Below are 16,829 nucleotides of genomic sequence, written 5' to 3'. Positions count from 1 at the left end.
CCTAACTCTCTTCAGTCCTGTGAGGGCTGAGACAGGTGAGGAAGCTGCAGAAGAAAAGTTGGAAATAGCAGAGGTGGTTCATGAGGTTTAAGGAAAGAATCTGTCTCCATAACTTCAAAGAACAAAGATTAAGTAGCAAGTTATCCAGAGAATCTAGCTAAGATTACTGATGAAAGTGGCTACACCAAACAATAAACTTTCAGGGTAGGTGAAACAGTTTTATACCAGAAAATGCCATCTAGGATTTTTATAGCTATAGAGGAGAAGTCAATTCCTGGCTCCAAAGCTTCGAAGGCTGGCTGACTCTCTTATTAGGGAGAGGCAATGCAGCTGGTGACTTTAAGTTGAAGCCAAAGCTCATTTACCATCCTAGGGCCTGTGCTCTATAAATAGGACAATGCTTGGATGACAGCATATCTGTTTATATATAACATAGTTTACTGAATATTTTAAGCTCACTGTTGAGACCTACTGAGTTTACAGAAGAAACAACCCTTTCAAACTATTATTGCTTCTTGACAATGCATCTGGTCACCCAAGAGCTCTGATAGAGCTGTACAAGGAGATGTTTTCACACCTGCAAATGCAATATCCATTTTCTAGCCCATGAATCAAGGGTTACTTTTGACTTTTTGGTTTTATTATTTAAGAAATACTTTTCATAAGGCTATGTAGCTGCCACAGATAGTGACTCCTCTGATGGATCTGGGCAAAGTAAACTGAAAAGCTTCCAGGAAGGATTCACAATTCTAGATGCCATTAAGAACATCTGTGATGCATGGGAGGAGGTTAAAACATCATGAATAGGCGTTTGGAAGAAGTTGATTCCAACCCTCATGTATGACTTTAAGGAGTTCAAGACTTTAGTGGTGGAAATAACTGTAGACAGGTGAAAACTGCAAGAGAACTAGAATTAGAAGTGGAACGTGAAGGTTGGACTGAACTGCTACAATCTCATGATCAGACTTCAAATGGATGAACAAAGGAATTGGTTTCTTGAGATGGGATCTACTCCTAATAAAGATTCTGTGAAAGTTGTTGAAGTGACCACAGTGGTTTTAAGCTATTACACAAACATAGTTGATAAAGCAGTGGTAGGATTTGAGAGAACTGACTTCAATTTCGAAAGTTCTACTGTGAGTAAAATGCGATCACACAGCATTTCAAGCTACAGAGAAATCTTTTCATGAAAGGAAGAGTCAATCAATGTAGCAAACTTCATTGTCTTCTGATTTTAAGAAATTGCCACAGCTACCCCAGCCTTCAGCAAGCACCACCCTGATCAGTCAGCAGTTATCATCCTGAAGGCAGGACTGTCCAACAGCAAAAGGTTACAACTCGAGGAAGGCTCAGATGATTGCTACCATTTTTTTTTTTTTTTGCAAAGGTATTTTTAGAATCAAAGTATGTACAATTTTTTTTGTTGTTGTTGTAGTTGCAGTTGTCATTGTTGTTTTAGCTGGCCCGAGTCAAGTTCGAACCCACCAGCCTCAGTGTATGTGGCCGGTGCCCTACTCACTGAGCTACAGGAGCCACCCCAAAGTACGTACGATTTTATGGACACAATCCTACTACACACTTAACAGACTCCAGTATAGTATAAACATAACTTTTATATACACCAGGAAGCCAAAAAGTCTGTGGTATTTGCCTTATTGTGATATCAGCTTTATTGCAGCAGCCTGGAACTGGGTCCCCCATAAATCCAAGTTATACCTATAGAAACAAGAATCACTGACTTCCTAATGTTTGAAATTCAATTCAGGGATTAAGTGAGTTTGCAGAACTAAAGTATTGAGCAAGAGGAGTTGGCATTCTGTGGCCACCACGTCTTTATGGGTTTGCAGCTGGAAATGTGAATGAGTCAAGAGTTTGTTGATGAATTATGTCAGTTTTTCTTAAAGAAAAAGACAAGAGAGAGAGAAAAGAATCTATAACTTAGTTATCACAGAAAGATGAAAGAAAATTATTTTTCCTCAGCATATTTTATTTTTAAAAATTAGTGAAATAAGAGTAAGGGGTTGGAGCTAGATGACTTGGGTTTACATTCTAGCTTTGCCACTTCCTGGAAGGTGACCTTGGGCAAGTTACTCATCTGTGCCTTAGAGGATTCCTTTGTAAGGTAAAGTTAGAAGAATAATACTTCCAAGAAAGAGTTACTGTGAAAATTGAATGAGTTCCTACTCTTCACCTGGTCAGAAGACTGCTTAGCATAGAGAAAGCCCCTAATACACTGAAGCTGTTATTATCAGTTTCATTATTTTTCCTACCTACCACAGATGGAAGGCAATGATTGATAGAAATAATCACCGATTTCATTGGAAAAACTTCACAAAATATAAAGTTGGTGACATAGGTTGAGTTTGACATTTGGAATGTGTATTATAATTCTTTTTGCAATTGTTAGCATCACACCCAACTTTGCTGAAATTAAAATCTGCTCTAATGCACGGGCCCTGCTGAGCAATGTTTTATGTCACACAGAGGCAGAGCAGGAAAAAATCCCATGAAGTCGAGCACAGTTGAAAGGAACACTTAGTTAAGATCAATGATGAAGTATAATAATATGATCCCAAATTCTGAGAACTATAGGAAAAAGTCTGGGCCGGGGAGGAGACAGCATCTACACACAGGTGTGGAGAAGAGGAGGAGGGGAAGGGGTGGGTGTTGATGAAAAGTTAGTCCTGAGCAGGTGGCAGTCGACATACAGATGCAGGGAAGTGAAAGGGCTGTTCAGTGTTCATTTACAAAAGTTTAATACCCTGCCTTCTCCCCAGTTTATATCTCCCCTCCACCCCCATAAAAAGTAAGATCTTTTCCAAAAGGAAAATAGGAAAGCTTGCTAAGAGAACAAGAATGAGACTTATGAGGAAATAGCAACTTTGGGTTGATTTGCATTGCAGTCCCAAATTGCTAGGGATGAAATGAAAGGCACAGACCCGGCCCACTTATCTGTCAGTGTAAAGAATAGGAGAATCATCTCCAAATGCTTAAGTCTTACACAGGTTAGAGCACATTTTGTAGTTTTGTAGGAGAGAAGAGCAGCAACAGGATCTGTTTGTTTTTATTTTTCCCATATTGTCTTTTTTTATTAGGAAGTTAGAGAGAACATCTACCCTTAGATGACAATGATAAATGAAAAAAATATATATACATATATACACATAAAGTGATTATCACAGTGTCTGGTATGTAAATCATAGCTTATTGATAAAGATTTCTTCCTTCTACTTTGTACCAATTCCTTGACCCCAGGTATTTTAACCTACTATTAGATTTTTTAACCTACAGAAGAATGCAGATTTCTACAAAAGCAGTCCATATTGGAAGTCCCTGATGACTTAAACATTTCCTATCAATGCACACATTTTACTCAAGCCTTCTGTCTTTTCTCCACCAATCTAAGGTTACTCTTCCCCAAGGACGGTTTTCATTGATTAACTGGTGAGTATGACTATGTACCCACCCTTTCTTTAAGAGAATGCTTGGGGTGGCCAAGCACGTTTTCTTGGTCTTCCTATTTACAAATTTATGGCAAATCATAAAATATGCTTATTTTTTAATTCTTATAATACACTTACTTAATACTTAAGGAATATTAGGTTTTTATTTATTTATTTATTTATTTATTTTTCAGACAGAGCCTTAAGCTGTCACCCTGGGTAGAGTGCTGTCGCATCACAGCTCACAGCAACCTCCAACTCCTGGGCTCAAGCGATTCTCCTACCTCTGCCTCCCAAGTAGCTGGGACTACAGGCGCCCGCCACAACACCAGGCTATTTTTTGGTTGCAGCTGTCATTGTTGTTTAGCGGGCCTGGGCTGGATTCAAGTGTATGTGGCTGACGCCTTAGCTGTTTGAGCCACAGGCGCTGAGCTGGAATATTAGGTTTGTAAAAGTAAAACTTTGTTGATGTATTTGAGCATAAGGAGAGAAACCTAAAAACATCCACTCTGTTTATTCTTCTTCTTCTTTTTTTTTTTTTATAATATCCTTTGATAAAAGTTGACACTCTGTTTATTCTTTTAGTGCGTGGCTCGAAAGCTGAGCACAAACCAGCCACTTAACTAGACAGAACTGCAACCATCTCCATGCTGTACCAGAGCCAAGAGGTTTCAATCCTCCAGTTCGTGTGGAGAATGAGGTTCAATGAATCACAAGGAGCTGACTGGCTGGGAAACAGAGGAATGGATCCCAGAGCTTTCCCACTGCTCCCTCTGACTCACAGACAACGCTGGCCTTCTCTATAGGTTGCATAAGCAAGGAAAGATCAGAAGATGGTTTTGCGTCTTCATGTGAATCATAGGAAACAACCTGTAGCCTATGCTTACTCTGAATTTACCATGTTTAGAGTGGGTAAAATGTTACATTTCACATTGATGATCCACCCAAAAAATAAGACCTGGATGATTAGGTAGGTAAAAAATGATCATTTGAAAGATCAACCTACTTTCCTACAAAATAAGCAAGAGCAAAATGTGAACTCAAAGGAATAGTCTTTAAGTAGAGAAAACAGCATTTGAATCTATGTAGTGCGTCTGTCTAGGAAGGGGAATAGCAAGAAATGAAGGAAATAAGGATAACTTGGTTCAAAATTTGGGAAAAATTGTCACTAAACCTCAATCATTCCAACTTCATTCAGATGGAATTCATAAAACTTTAGACCCAATCAATTAATGCTGGTAAAAAAGGAAATAAAATTTTGTGGTGGAAAGTGTATGGTCTTAAAAACAAAACCAAACCTATTGCTCAAGTTAAAAAACATTTAGCAGAATGTACATATAATCAATATTGTTACAGCGCTAACTTTATTTATTCACTATGAGATCTGGCTGAAAATTACTAGGTAGAAGATATCAATTGATTAGTTCTTCATGAGAACAATAAAGAGCAAAAGATCAACTGCCCTGTTTCTGTCAGTTAGGCTGGCTTCTCCTAAATACTTTCATGAGACTATACACTATTTTTTGCCTTAATTCTTGTTTGTGAAGTAAGCCAAAGTTATTATGGTAAAAAATTTTAATATCTGTGTTTGAAGGGCCATGAGACTGAGATATACAGTGTTAAAATTTTTATTTTTCATGTAAAATTAATACTAGAAGAGCAAACTTTAAAGATTTAACACTGAAACCCAATTCTGGGCTCACGTCTACTCATCTGTCACAGAGAGGCAATAACAGTATTTTCCTCAGAGGACTACGGTGAAGGATGAAATAAATAATTCATTTAAATGGCTTAGAATAGTACCTGGTATTTAATACATGCTAGTAATTGCTACCATTATTTAATAGTAAGTAATTGCTATCATTATTATTTTGTTTAGAATCATTTTTTAATCTGTAGATAGTACGTTCTGATTTCCTGAGCAAATATGGAATAAACAATGTTTTCGCAAATGTTGAGGGTATCTTTATCCTCGAGGAATCACGGGATTTTCTTTCAGTGGTTCCCCTTCTTTGCTGGGGAGAGAGACTTGTCTTATTAGAAACGAAAAGTGCTTGACCTTTGACAATGAATTATACTTTGACTAGCCTTTATATGTCAAACTAGAAAAAAAAATACCTTGAGTAAGTTCTTTTGCTGTACCCATCTATGCAGCGGAGCGGGAAACAACTGGGCTTTTAGAATTTAGTTTACCCTTTGTAATTGTTTCTTCTACCTTGAGCACTTTTACCTACCTTACCATAAATGAGGAAAAGTAGATGAAGTAAGTTGTGCCTGGAAGGCAGCAGTTTGAAAAGGAAAAAAAAAACAGGGGAAATCGGAAGGCAAATGGTTAAAGGCGCAATGCTACCTTTATAGAGATGATGCTACTTTTTTGCAGATTTTATACAATGTGGTGGTGTCTTTCTCTACGGGGTTATAGTACATGTCTCTGCACATCAATTTCTCTACCATGAGATATAAATGGAAATACAATGTAACTCACTTGGATAGGAACCATTTGAGTTATTTCTTTCATAAATCTTAAGATGGAGATGCTATCATTTCTCTCTTTGCAAATGAGTCTTTCTATATTTTAAAAATACATTTAGACAGCTTTAATTTTCATATATGTATTGATGCCAGAGGCAATCCACAGTTTACAAGACCTCAGCTAGAGGGGAATGTTCATGAGCTCTGCAGCAAACACAACTGACTGCCATCTTCTTAAACGCCCGGTGACCAGTGACTTCCTGTCACTGGTTGACCAACAGAAAGATGGTGATTTTGTAATCCTCTGTGGATTGCCTCTGGCATCAATAAATATATGAAAATTAAAACTAAATGCATTTTTAAGATATAGAAAGTTAATCATTTGCAAAGAGAGAAATGATAGCATCTCCATCTTAAGATTTATTAAAGAAATAACTCTAACAGTTCCTATCCTAAAACACACTATCCTGCACTGAATATGTATGTTTTCCTTTGCCTTGTAAAGTATATGACATCACCCTGAAAATCATGATGCTTACAAATTTTTTAGAGCACCATATGAATTACAAAAACATTGAAGTTTTGTTGCAATGTTTTCATTATTTTTTGTGTTGTTTTTTCAGATGATTCCAAAAATGAAAGGTTTATCACGCCACAATAAATGAACGTGAACCTCTGAGAAATACATAATTAAAAATAATAAATGCAGAGGGACTTTACCTAACAATTGCAATCAGTGTAACTGGCTTATTGTACCCTCAATGAATCCCCAACAATAAAAAAAAAAAAAAAAAAAAAAAAAGAAGCCAGACACCAAACAGTGCTCACAGTATGATAAAAAAAAAAAAAAAAAATAATAATAAATGCAGTGGAAGGGAAGTGGCTGGGTGTTATATGAAGGTTTAATGCCGACAGAATCCGAGCTTAGATAATGTGGAATGATTACCTGTCCCAGGGACTGCCAGTCCAAACCGGCACTGCCGATGTACACGTGCTGTTTGTCCACAATCCAGAAGGAAGACTGCAGCCGGCCCTTGTTGTAGGCGGTCATGTTCATGTACGTCACCTCAGCTCCTGGGAATTCAAGGAGATCCCGGTCAGCCTCTGCCACTTATCACAACTGAGATTTAGAGAAGCCAAGTATTTACATTTGTTTGGTGCAGAAAAAGCTTTCCAAGGTGCTACTTTGCCCCACCCCCACCCCCCAAAAGAATACAAGAAAAAGAAAGACTTCTATGTTTAGGTGAGGAAGCCTCTGTACCTATTGACAAGACCAAGGCTTCTCAAGTCAGACAGATCTGTGTCAAAATCCTGGCTCTCTCACTCGCCATCTGGGCAGTGAGGTGGGTGCACCAAGCTCTTTTTCTTTTGAAATAATTTTAATACAATTTTGCAATTAATAAAAAGATCAGCCTTCTTTAGTCTTACAGCTTCCCTCGACAAGAACTTGGCCTTCTTATGCTTTCTGTACGTGATTTATCCTTTTACCCTTCCACTCGCTTTCACTTCTGAATTCCCCAGTATTACATTTGGATTTGGTCTGTTCTCGGCTTTTTTTGATAGTCTTCATTTCAGCAATGATTATTCAAGCTTTACTAAAATGCAACCTTGAGTAGTTAACTAGGTCACACAGACTATTGTTATTACCAAAAACACTTCCAAGAGCTGAATTGGACCAATTGTTTTAAGCTTCACATGGCAGGATCCACCGACAAGCCTTTATGTATTGCTGCCTCAAATGCAATTACAGCCTCTCTAAAGGAGCATACAATCCCTTCCCTGCAAGGCCATTTAAATACATTCCTCCTAAAGATTCATTTTCTTCAAAAGAACAAACCTGTATGCGTATATTTAATAAACGAAGCTAGTCTGTCTTCAGATAGTCATTATTAAGGGAGATAATACAGTCTAGAGACATATTCGCTGTCAGAGGAATATATAATATCGTGTGCAGAAAGATATATTTTGGGATATGAGGGGGAGTGAGTAACACCATGATCTTAACCCCGATTTCTTAGGAAAATATGAACCATGAATATAGCCTCCTGGCCCTAGGAGGATAAAAAGACAGCAGGTTATGGGGTTCAGAGAGGCCCTGAGGGGAAGGGAGCCCAGGCAGACTGTCTCTGAGGGTGCAGCAGTTTCTTTGTCCTAGAAGGCGGGTACGTGCTCCTCAGCCTCCAGCGCTCCTGGAATAGCAACATCTGGGTAGGAGTTACAGACCCCTGAGGACCCCCAGGTACTGCAGAATCTGAGTGTCCAAAGTGGGCAGTGACCACGGCAATGACAGGAGAGTTGGTGGGCGCGGGTGGTGGGCAGCAGACCAGCCAGTGTCAGGGCCCCCAGGCGGGTGACACCTGCCTGGCTGTTTGCTCTGGTTCCAAGGGCGGTGAGAGCAAAGGCTCCCACACCGGGTGACTTCAAACGTGAAGATTTAAATGTCTCTCAGTTTTGGAGTTAGAAGTCCAAAGCGGAGGGGTCAACAGGGTCGCACTTCCTCTGAGACCCATAGGGGAGTCTGTCCTGCCCTTCCCGTGGTGGCCACCGCGTCCAGCGTCCCTGCCCTGCAGCGACAGTCTCTGCCCCCGCTGTCCCGTGGCATCCCCTCCCCCCCAATGTCTTTGCCTTCCTATAGGGGCTCTACTCATGTGGGATAAATGGACACCCCATGAGGGCCACGTCTTAACTAATCACATCTGCAACAACCCTATCTCCAAAAAAGGTGACGCTCCGCAGTACCGGGGGTCACGTCTTCTAAAATTCAGCGCATAACAGAGACCTGGGTCACTCTAACCCGCCGTGCTTTTCGGCAATACACTGGCCAGGACGGAGGGAAGCCTCTTCTCTTGTTTCTGGGAGGAAGAGAATGAAAGAGACTTTGGCTTTTGTCGCAGATTCCACATCAGAATGAAGATGACTTTGGTGTTTGTCTCAGGTTCCAACAGGCCTTCCTTCAGAAGCCACTTGAACCCTCTGCGACCCTGGCTAGCCTGCCCTGGGCAGAGCTCCCTTGCGTCAGGCCGTTTGGGGTTCTTGGGGGTCCCACCTGCTCTCCCCAGGTCCTCTGCGGCCCCAGCCCAGGGCGAGGCAGCGCTGAGCCTCCCCTTTGGACCCCCACATCCCACACTGCGTGGACACCACCCTGAGGGTACCAGTTACTTTACTTCGCAATTTAAAAGGTTGATTTCAGAGACCTCAGGTCTTAGGGTAACACTCGAGCCAGAGCCTCTGTAGCTACTTATCCATGTCTAAAATGATGATGATGATTTTGGTTGTATTTTTTTTTTTTTTTTTCCTGAGCCAGGGTCTCATTGTGTTGCCCAGGCTGGAGTCCATTGGCATCATTGTTGCTCACTGAAACCTCCCACAGCTACACTCAAGCATCCTCCTGCCTTAGCCTTCTGAGTAGCTGAGACTACAGGCATATATGACCCTGCCAGCTAAATTTTTAGTTTTTTGTGGAGTTAAGGTCTTGCTATGTTGTCCAGGCTGGTCTTGAACTCATGGCATTAAGCAATCCTCCCACCTTGGCCTCCAAATCCAGTGCTAGGATTATAGGCATGAGCCACTATGCGTAACCTTAAAATGATTATTTTATAAAGGAACACATTCTTTTGGCAAGCCCTGTTTGAATATCCAGTATACACCAGATGCTGTGCCATGTTGAGGATAAAAGACTTAAAAGTGATTGATTGAAAGTCAAGCATGCTAAAATATTGTCTTGGTTTATTTTGGCTATGAAATACCATAAACCAAGTAGGTTATAAGCAACTGAAATTTATTTCCCACAGTTCTGGGGGCTGGGAAGTTCCAGATCAAGGCATTGGCATGTTTTGTGTTGGCGAAGGTCCACTTTCTGGGTCACAGATGGTAACTTCTCACTGTGTCTTCACATGGTAGAAAGGATGAGGGATCTCTCTTAGGTCTCCTTTTATAAGGAACTAATTCTCTCTGCCGCCCTCATCACCCACTCATCTGCCAAAGGCCTCACCTCCTAATACTGTCATCCTGGCGGTTAGATCTTAACACATGAATTTAGGCAGGGAACACAAACACACAGACCATAACAGTGTAACCTTGAAAATGACCAAGATCTGCTCTATTGCTGCTGTTCAGACAGCCCGGCCACCGCGGATCTGAGTCCAGAAAGGGGAGTCCTCTAGTTGCATCAGGGAATCCCAAGTGAAGGCCGAGAGCAGGAAGGACAGTGGATGGGGTCACAGTTGTGCCCAGGGCCAGAGCTGCCTGTACAAAAGCCAGGGGAACTGAATGTGGAGATCAAGCCATATGTAATAATAGTCATTCCCATTTGTAGAACACCTCTGTGGGCCTAGTGCCAAGATAGCCACATTGCCCCAATCTCACCAAGGATGCCTCATTCTCCCTACTTTAGTATGTAACAAACTATTGTACACGGTGTAAGAAAAATCCTCTGAAAAGTATGATGATACATCTAAAAAAAATATTCTTCTGCATGTGCTTTATGGAGTATCACTTCCCCATTACCAATTATCTATATGTTTGCTTTCCTCTCTAAATATCTGCTCTCCATCCATCTCTGAAGACATATGCTTTTGTCTTTATTAATACCAAGGTAGATGTACATTTAATTACATTGAACGTGCCTCTCAGCTTATTACAACTATATTTCAATATTTTACTTAAGAGAATTTATGTTTATATGCACTTTTAAAATATATTTGTTCATTGGTTATAGAAATTGTCCTTATCCTATTGTTACGTATTAGGAAGATATGATTAAAAGCCTATGTCTGCCTAGAAAACATATTTACTTACAACAATTCTTTAATGTAGTAGTATTATGTGCACAAACTAAATTTGAATTTATTTCATAGCGTTATGGTAGAATTTTAATTAGCAAAGATGGTCCTGTATAGTACATGCCTGAACATTTAGATAAAAGGGCAGAGTAACTTTCCTATTTTTGGTGCATTATATTTAAATCTCCATCTACTTAAAAAAATTACCTTGATTTTTATAGGAGAGGTGGCTTCCATTTTTCCTTTTCAGATAACTTTATTTTTTAAATATACTTACACTTATAGAGTGTCGTAATTTTTATAAACACTAATAGAAATATTTCTGATATTTTATGACTCAGAGAAACAGGGATCCTATATATTGAAAAGTTTTTATGTTAAAATGACAAGAGCTATGCATAAGAAATGATGTATTTGTAAATCACCAAATAAATCTTGGTGATTTACAAGAGCAGCTCGCCAGTACTCACGAGGCTGCTCAAGCTCAGTATATACACATAGCAGAGTATGGAAAACAGGCCACTTTTTGTTCTATTGGTCCTGCTGCTTTTGTTTTCCCCATAGGAATTATGGACCCACACAAAGCCTTTTCTACAATTCTCTGCTTATTATTCAGAACCAACAGACTGCTCTCTGCATTACCAAATAGCTAATATGTTCAAAACTAATTTTAGGTTAGTGACAGTTTTTAAAGCCAATACTATTGTAAAACTGCAGATTTTAAGAAAATTATTTTCTTTTTTTATCTAGGTACAATTTACATACAATATAATTCGCCTTTTTGAGCGTAAGATCATAGAGTTTTGAAAAAGTCATGCAACTTCTGCCATGATCAGGATATAAAACAATGCCATCGAACCCCTACCTTATCTCACGCCTCTTTTGTAGCTCCCCCTCTTCAAGCCTCAGCTCTTTACAACCACTGATCTGTTTTCTGTGCCTATGGTTTTGCTTTTGTAAGAATGCCATTCTATATCGAGTCATAGAGTAGGTAGCCCTTTGTCTCTTTCACGTGGCAGAATGCATCAGAGACTCGTTCGTGTTGTGTGGACCAGTAGTTTGGTTCATCATTATTGCTAGGTTTTCACTGTATAAATGTTCCACAGTTTGTTTATCCATTCTCCCATTAGAAGAAGCATTTGGTAGTTTCTAGCAATTGGTGACTACAAATAGAGCTGCTGCAAACATTCCTATGCACATTTTTATGAGAATGTAGGTTCCATTTTACTTGGGTGAATACCTAGGAGTGATATTGCTGGGTCATACAGTAAGTATATTTAACTTTATAAGAAACAGCCAAACTGTTTTTCTGAAGTCTCTGTACCATTTTGCATTTCCACCAGCAGTATCTGTTAGCCTAGGTTGCTCTGTATCCTTGCTAGTACCTGGTACAACATTTCTATGAAACAGTTCTTTTAAATATTACAGGCTGATGAGATTATAGCGTGTCTTTAAATCTGGCCTGATTCAAATAAATACATTTTTAATGTATTTGAATGCTTTGAAAGTATATTCAGTTTGATTAACCAATTTTAATTTTCACAGGATTTCTTTTTTAACAGGAAAAATATACTCTGTCATCTTTGTTGTGTGGAGAGTCCCGGTGCACACCATGGCAACATGGCACCTCTGGCCCACTAGCTAATGGTTGAACGCACACGGTGGTGATGAGTCCAGATGTCTGTAGAGTCCCATTTATAGCCTGACACTCTACTTGTTTAACTGATGATTAATAGGCCTTCTTAATACCTGGAGATAATGGTCTTCTTTGTTGTTTTTTTTATTTTTTCATTGTTCAAGATAGCCCAAAGCCGAGAAATGCTTTCTTACAGGGCTTTCTTTTTATTTATTTTTTAATTTTATTAAGTCATATACACATAGATCATGAATACATTTATGTATATTTGGGGTACAATGTGTTGTTTTTTTATACAATCTGATGTGGTTACGTCAAAACAATCAACATAGCTTTCGCTTCATTTACTTGATTGTTGTGTTAAGACATTTATGTTCTACACTTAACAGATTTGACTTGTACCCTTGCAATATGCTCCAAAAGTGATAAATCAAGCCTATGTACTTGCTTCTATTTATTGCTTTATAAAATACTTTCATATCTTGGAAGTCCTAATGTAATTTTAAACAATAACAAACAAAAAACTAAGGTTCAGAATTGGAAAAGTCTAAGCTACGAAGTTGTTGACTGATCATGTCAAGAATCAGGTCTTAATCAGTCATACTAACCAAAGTGAAGTGGTACAGATGATAATCCCCAGGTGTGACATTCTTCTCTGTAAGTCAGACATTAAAAATCAGGAAAATCCAAAATACTCACTACAAGTACTTTGAGCTTTAAGAGAGATGCTCTGCTGAGAGGGATTCTGTTTCTTTACATGTTTTTCTTATGATATTAACCAAAATATTATACTTTATTTTATGCACAGATAATGTCAGTAGAAAAAATGCTCCATTAAAATTTAGTAGAGAAAAGGAAAATGTTAACTAAAAGAGTACTTAATAAATAAAAAGTTCCACAGTGAATTAGAAGTTAACATTACTATCTTGGAGAACCGAGCTGACCATGCATACACACACATTTTAAAGACTCTCGGGAGACTTCCTGTAGCAAAACTTTCCAGCATTAAACTTGCTTATCGTAGATCTGTCCTATATCCTATGTGGTAGAGTTAGGAATGATTTTATCTGCAGCATTGATACTATTTTTCAGGGATATTGATGTTTTTGCCTTATAATCAGATTTTACAGTGTCTCCCTGGTCTTCACATGAGATGCAGCAGTGGGTATTATATGGGAGGGGCTGACGGTCACTGCCAACTTCCTGCAGTCAGATATGGGGGGACCATCCTTTGGTCTCTGCCTGCCACATGATTTTTAGGATGTGATTTTCCCCCTTAATTATCAACTTAAAAATCCCCAGCCTTGTATTTTGATCAGACTGAGAAACAGTGGCAGATACTTATTGGACAGGAGGAGTTAATTCATCATCTCAGGACACTCATTCCCATCTAAATTTGCTAGAGGATTACTCATTATCCTTTCCATTCTTAATCTTCTCCAGGCATGGGTTGTTAACTCTATATATTACCATGAAACTAACATTTTCAAAATAGAATTGATAGAGATTCTGAAGGGCTTCAGCACCAGCATCCTCACACCAGGCACTTAAGGAAGATACTCAATGGGAAATGAGAAACTTTAGGAGATGTAGGGTGGAAGAACTTAATTTTTAATTCCAGTGAAGATAAGAAAAGCTTAATTCTCCCTATGCTTAGATTTATATAATCCAGAGACATCTCCCATACATCTTAGCAGCTCTCCTTCTTTTTCTCGCTCACAAAGGGGGCACAAGTCTTCACAGAATATGTCTGTTAGTTGATATTACATGTAATTTACATGTCCTTGATTTCTTCCCTGCTAACACCTTCTTACAGACACCGACATGACACAGGATGGGATAGTCTAGGTACCATGTGGATCTATTTAGTATCTATTTGGCCTTAGCTGATTGGACCAAAGGTAGGCACCTGACCTTAGCTAACCAATCAAATTTCCCTTTAGGGGAATTGAATATTGAATCACAAAGAAGTTAACTGAAAGAAGCTGTGCTGGAGAGGCATATACACACGGAGGTTGCCATGACTGTCCAACCCCACATAAAAGAGAGATAAGAAAACCCAAGCTACAGAGAGAAAGAGAGAGAGGCAAGACAGAGTGAGAGAGGAGAGAGAGAGAGCTAAGAAGACAGATACACTCCTGAAAAAGAAACAAAGAATGAGAAAACGAAGCAGAGCCCACCACCATCCCATCCCCTCAGACGCATTCCACTTCTTTGAGTTCCTCTAAATGTTTTTTTCTTTCCTTCTAAATGTCTTAAAGTACTTAAAGTTATTTAAGCTGATTTCAGAAGGGTTCTCTTTCTTTACTAAGTTATTATTCTGGAATTAACCAGATAATATTGTACCTTATTTTGTGCATACATAATTTTAGAAGTCTGCAACCTTACGATGTGTATTTTTAATACTTGACTAAAAATATTTGGTTCCAGCCTAAATCCTTATGCAAAGTTTGCAAAGAGACAGTTGCATAAGTTGCATAATTAAATTATTCAAAAGTTGAAGATTTAAAATAAACATCTTGTCAAAATACTCATTATAATGGAAATAAGCTAGTACATTGTGGTTAAAAAGTAGAAAATAAAGTTTCACATTCCCCATGGAGCTCAGGATGAAAACCAAAGACATTTTATCTCCAAGTTCATTTCCAAAAAGTCAGTTGTTGAAAGCATATTATCAGTAGTTTTAATATGTTTTGCGACATAACATCTGTATATTCATAAAAACATACGTAATTTATAGTTGATTATAAAGCACAATAATAAAATAGACACTTGTGACATTTTGACTTTGCTAAAAACGAAAACCCAAATGTACTATGAAAGCCGTGTTTGTCAGTTATAATTGATTCAGTCCCCCAACCCACCCATCCTCATTTCTAGGGACATGTGGCAATATCTAGAGACAGTTTGGCTTGTCACAACTGTTGGAGGGATGCTATTAGCACTCAGTGGGTAGAGGCCAGGGGTGCTGCTAAGCACCCTACAATGCATAGGATAGCCCCCCAAAAAAGGAGTGATCTAGCCCGAGATGTTGACAGTCTTGAGGATGAGGAACCCTGCATTAAGGCTGTTTGTGTTTCCACCTGATCCCCCATCTCGACTGCTTTCTTAGGATGCAACCACTATCTAAATTTAGTATTAACATTTCTTGTTTCTAAAATATATTTTATCACATGTGTATGTGTCCCTAATAATATAAAAAATGACTTCATCGCTACCTTGTAAAAAGATTAACAATGAGCCCCCTCCAGTATCTATCAAAGATAAACACATCAGTATTAATAATTATAGATTTCTGGAAAGGCTTTCAGATGTTTCTTTCTTTTTTTGAGACAGAGTCTCACTATGTTGCCCTCGATAGAGTGCTGTGACGTCACAGCTCACAGCAACCTCAAACTCTTGGGCTTAAGCGATTCTCTTGCCTCAGCCTCCCAAGTAGCTGGGACTACAGGCACCCGCCACAACGCCTGGCTACTTGTTATTGTTGTTGTTGTCGTCATTTTTGTTTAACAGGCCAAGGCTGGGTTCAAGCTGCCAGCCCGGGTGTATGTTCTGAGCGTCCTAACCACTAAGCTATGGGCACCGAGCATCAGATGGTTTTTGAAAGCAAGGTTTGCAGCAGAAATCTGTCTTAACTATCACACTCTTCTTCCGAATATATTAATTTGTGCAAAAAATTGTAAAAGTCATAGTCAGCCTATTGGTGAGAACTTTCATTTTTATTCACAAGTATGATTCAATCAATTTAATTAGCCACATTTTAGAATTCATTGTCTTAAAGGCTAACGGGGAACACCAAAGGTAAAAATCACCTGTCATGACACATCTCTGCTTTCAAGTCACTCAGTAATGGAGTCTAAGAAAACTTTGAAGATAATTACATGTTCTAGTTGTAGAAAAGGGGACTCCTAAAAGCACAGTGCATTTTTAATTTTAACGTCATCTATTTGAATATTGCCTAAATATCTTTTTAAATATAACATTATCTATTTAAATGTTTGGAATTTTTCACAGGTTGCCTTGGATACTTGGTCTTTAGTTTAAAGCAGTGATTTTCAACTGGAGTGCCACGAAATTTTTCAAAGATTGTTAATGAAATTATTTTCCAAAGAAGTTCACAGCACAGTAAGTATATTGTTTTTATTGATCAACATAATTTAAGTGTGCCATGGAAGTTTAACTATAGGTTCAAGTGTGCTGTGACATAAAAAGGTTGAAAAACACTGGTCTAAAGGTTTGGACTCATAGGGTGGTTTCTGGGAATTATCTTTTCTCTCCCACATGCTTTTTTTACAATTAGGATATTCTCCTTCTAGGGAGATACTGTGCTTTGATTATTACCAGTAGTCCAGCAGTTGAGCTATCTATAGGAATGGTTGATTTCGGAAAGCAATAGGCTTAAAATTCAAGATTAAGCTTAATAGTAACAATAAACTTATTATTAAAAATAAAACATCCTTAAACAATACGTTCTCATTATGTTTACAAATTTAGAAT

At 38.6% G+C, this 16,829-nt stretch overlaps 1 protein-coding gene across 4 annotated transcripts in view; it reads right to left on the bottom strand.

Moving 5' to 3' along the window:
- Positions 1 to 16,829, bottom strand: part of PLD5 (phospholipase D family member 5) — a 400,042-nt gene that overhangs the window by 102,703 nt on the left and 280,510 nt on the right. For all 4 annotated transcript variants that reach the window (XM_053607901.1, XM_053607904.1, XM_053607902.1 and 1 more), the window contains one exon: positions 6,862 to 6,989. In XM_053607901.1, the coding sequence (XP_053463876.1) occupies positions 6,862 to 6,989 (128 nt within the window). The remainder of the gene's footprint in view (positions 1 to 6,861; positions 6,990 to 16,829) is intronic.

Source organism: Nycticebus coucang, chromosome 10 (genome assembly GCF_027406575.1).
Source record: "Nycticebus coucang isolate mNycCou1 chromosome 10, mNycCou1.pri, whole genome shotgun sequence".
In the NCBI taxonomy this organism is placed as follows: domain Eukaryota; kingdom Metazoa; phylum Chordata; class Mammalia; order Primates; family Lorisidae; genus Nycticebus; species Nycticebus coucang.
The sequence above is the reverse complement of the archived record's forward strand: the minus strand, read 5'-3'. Positions and strand labels throughout refer to the sequence as shown.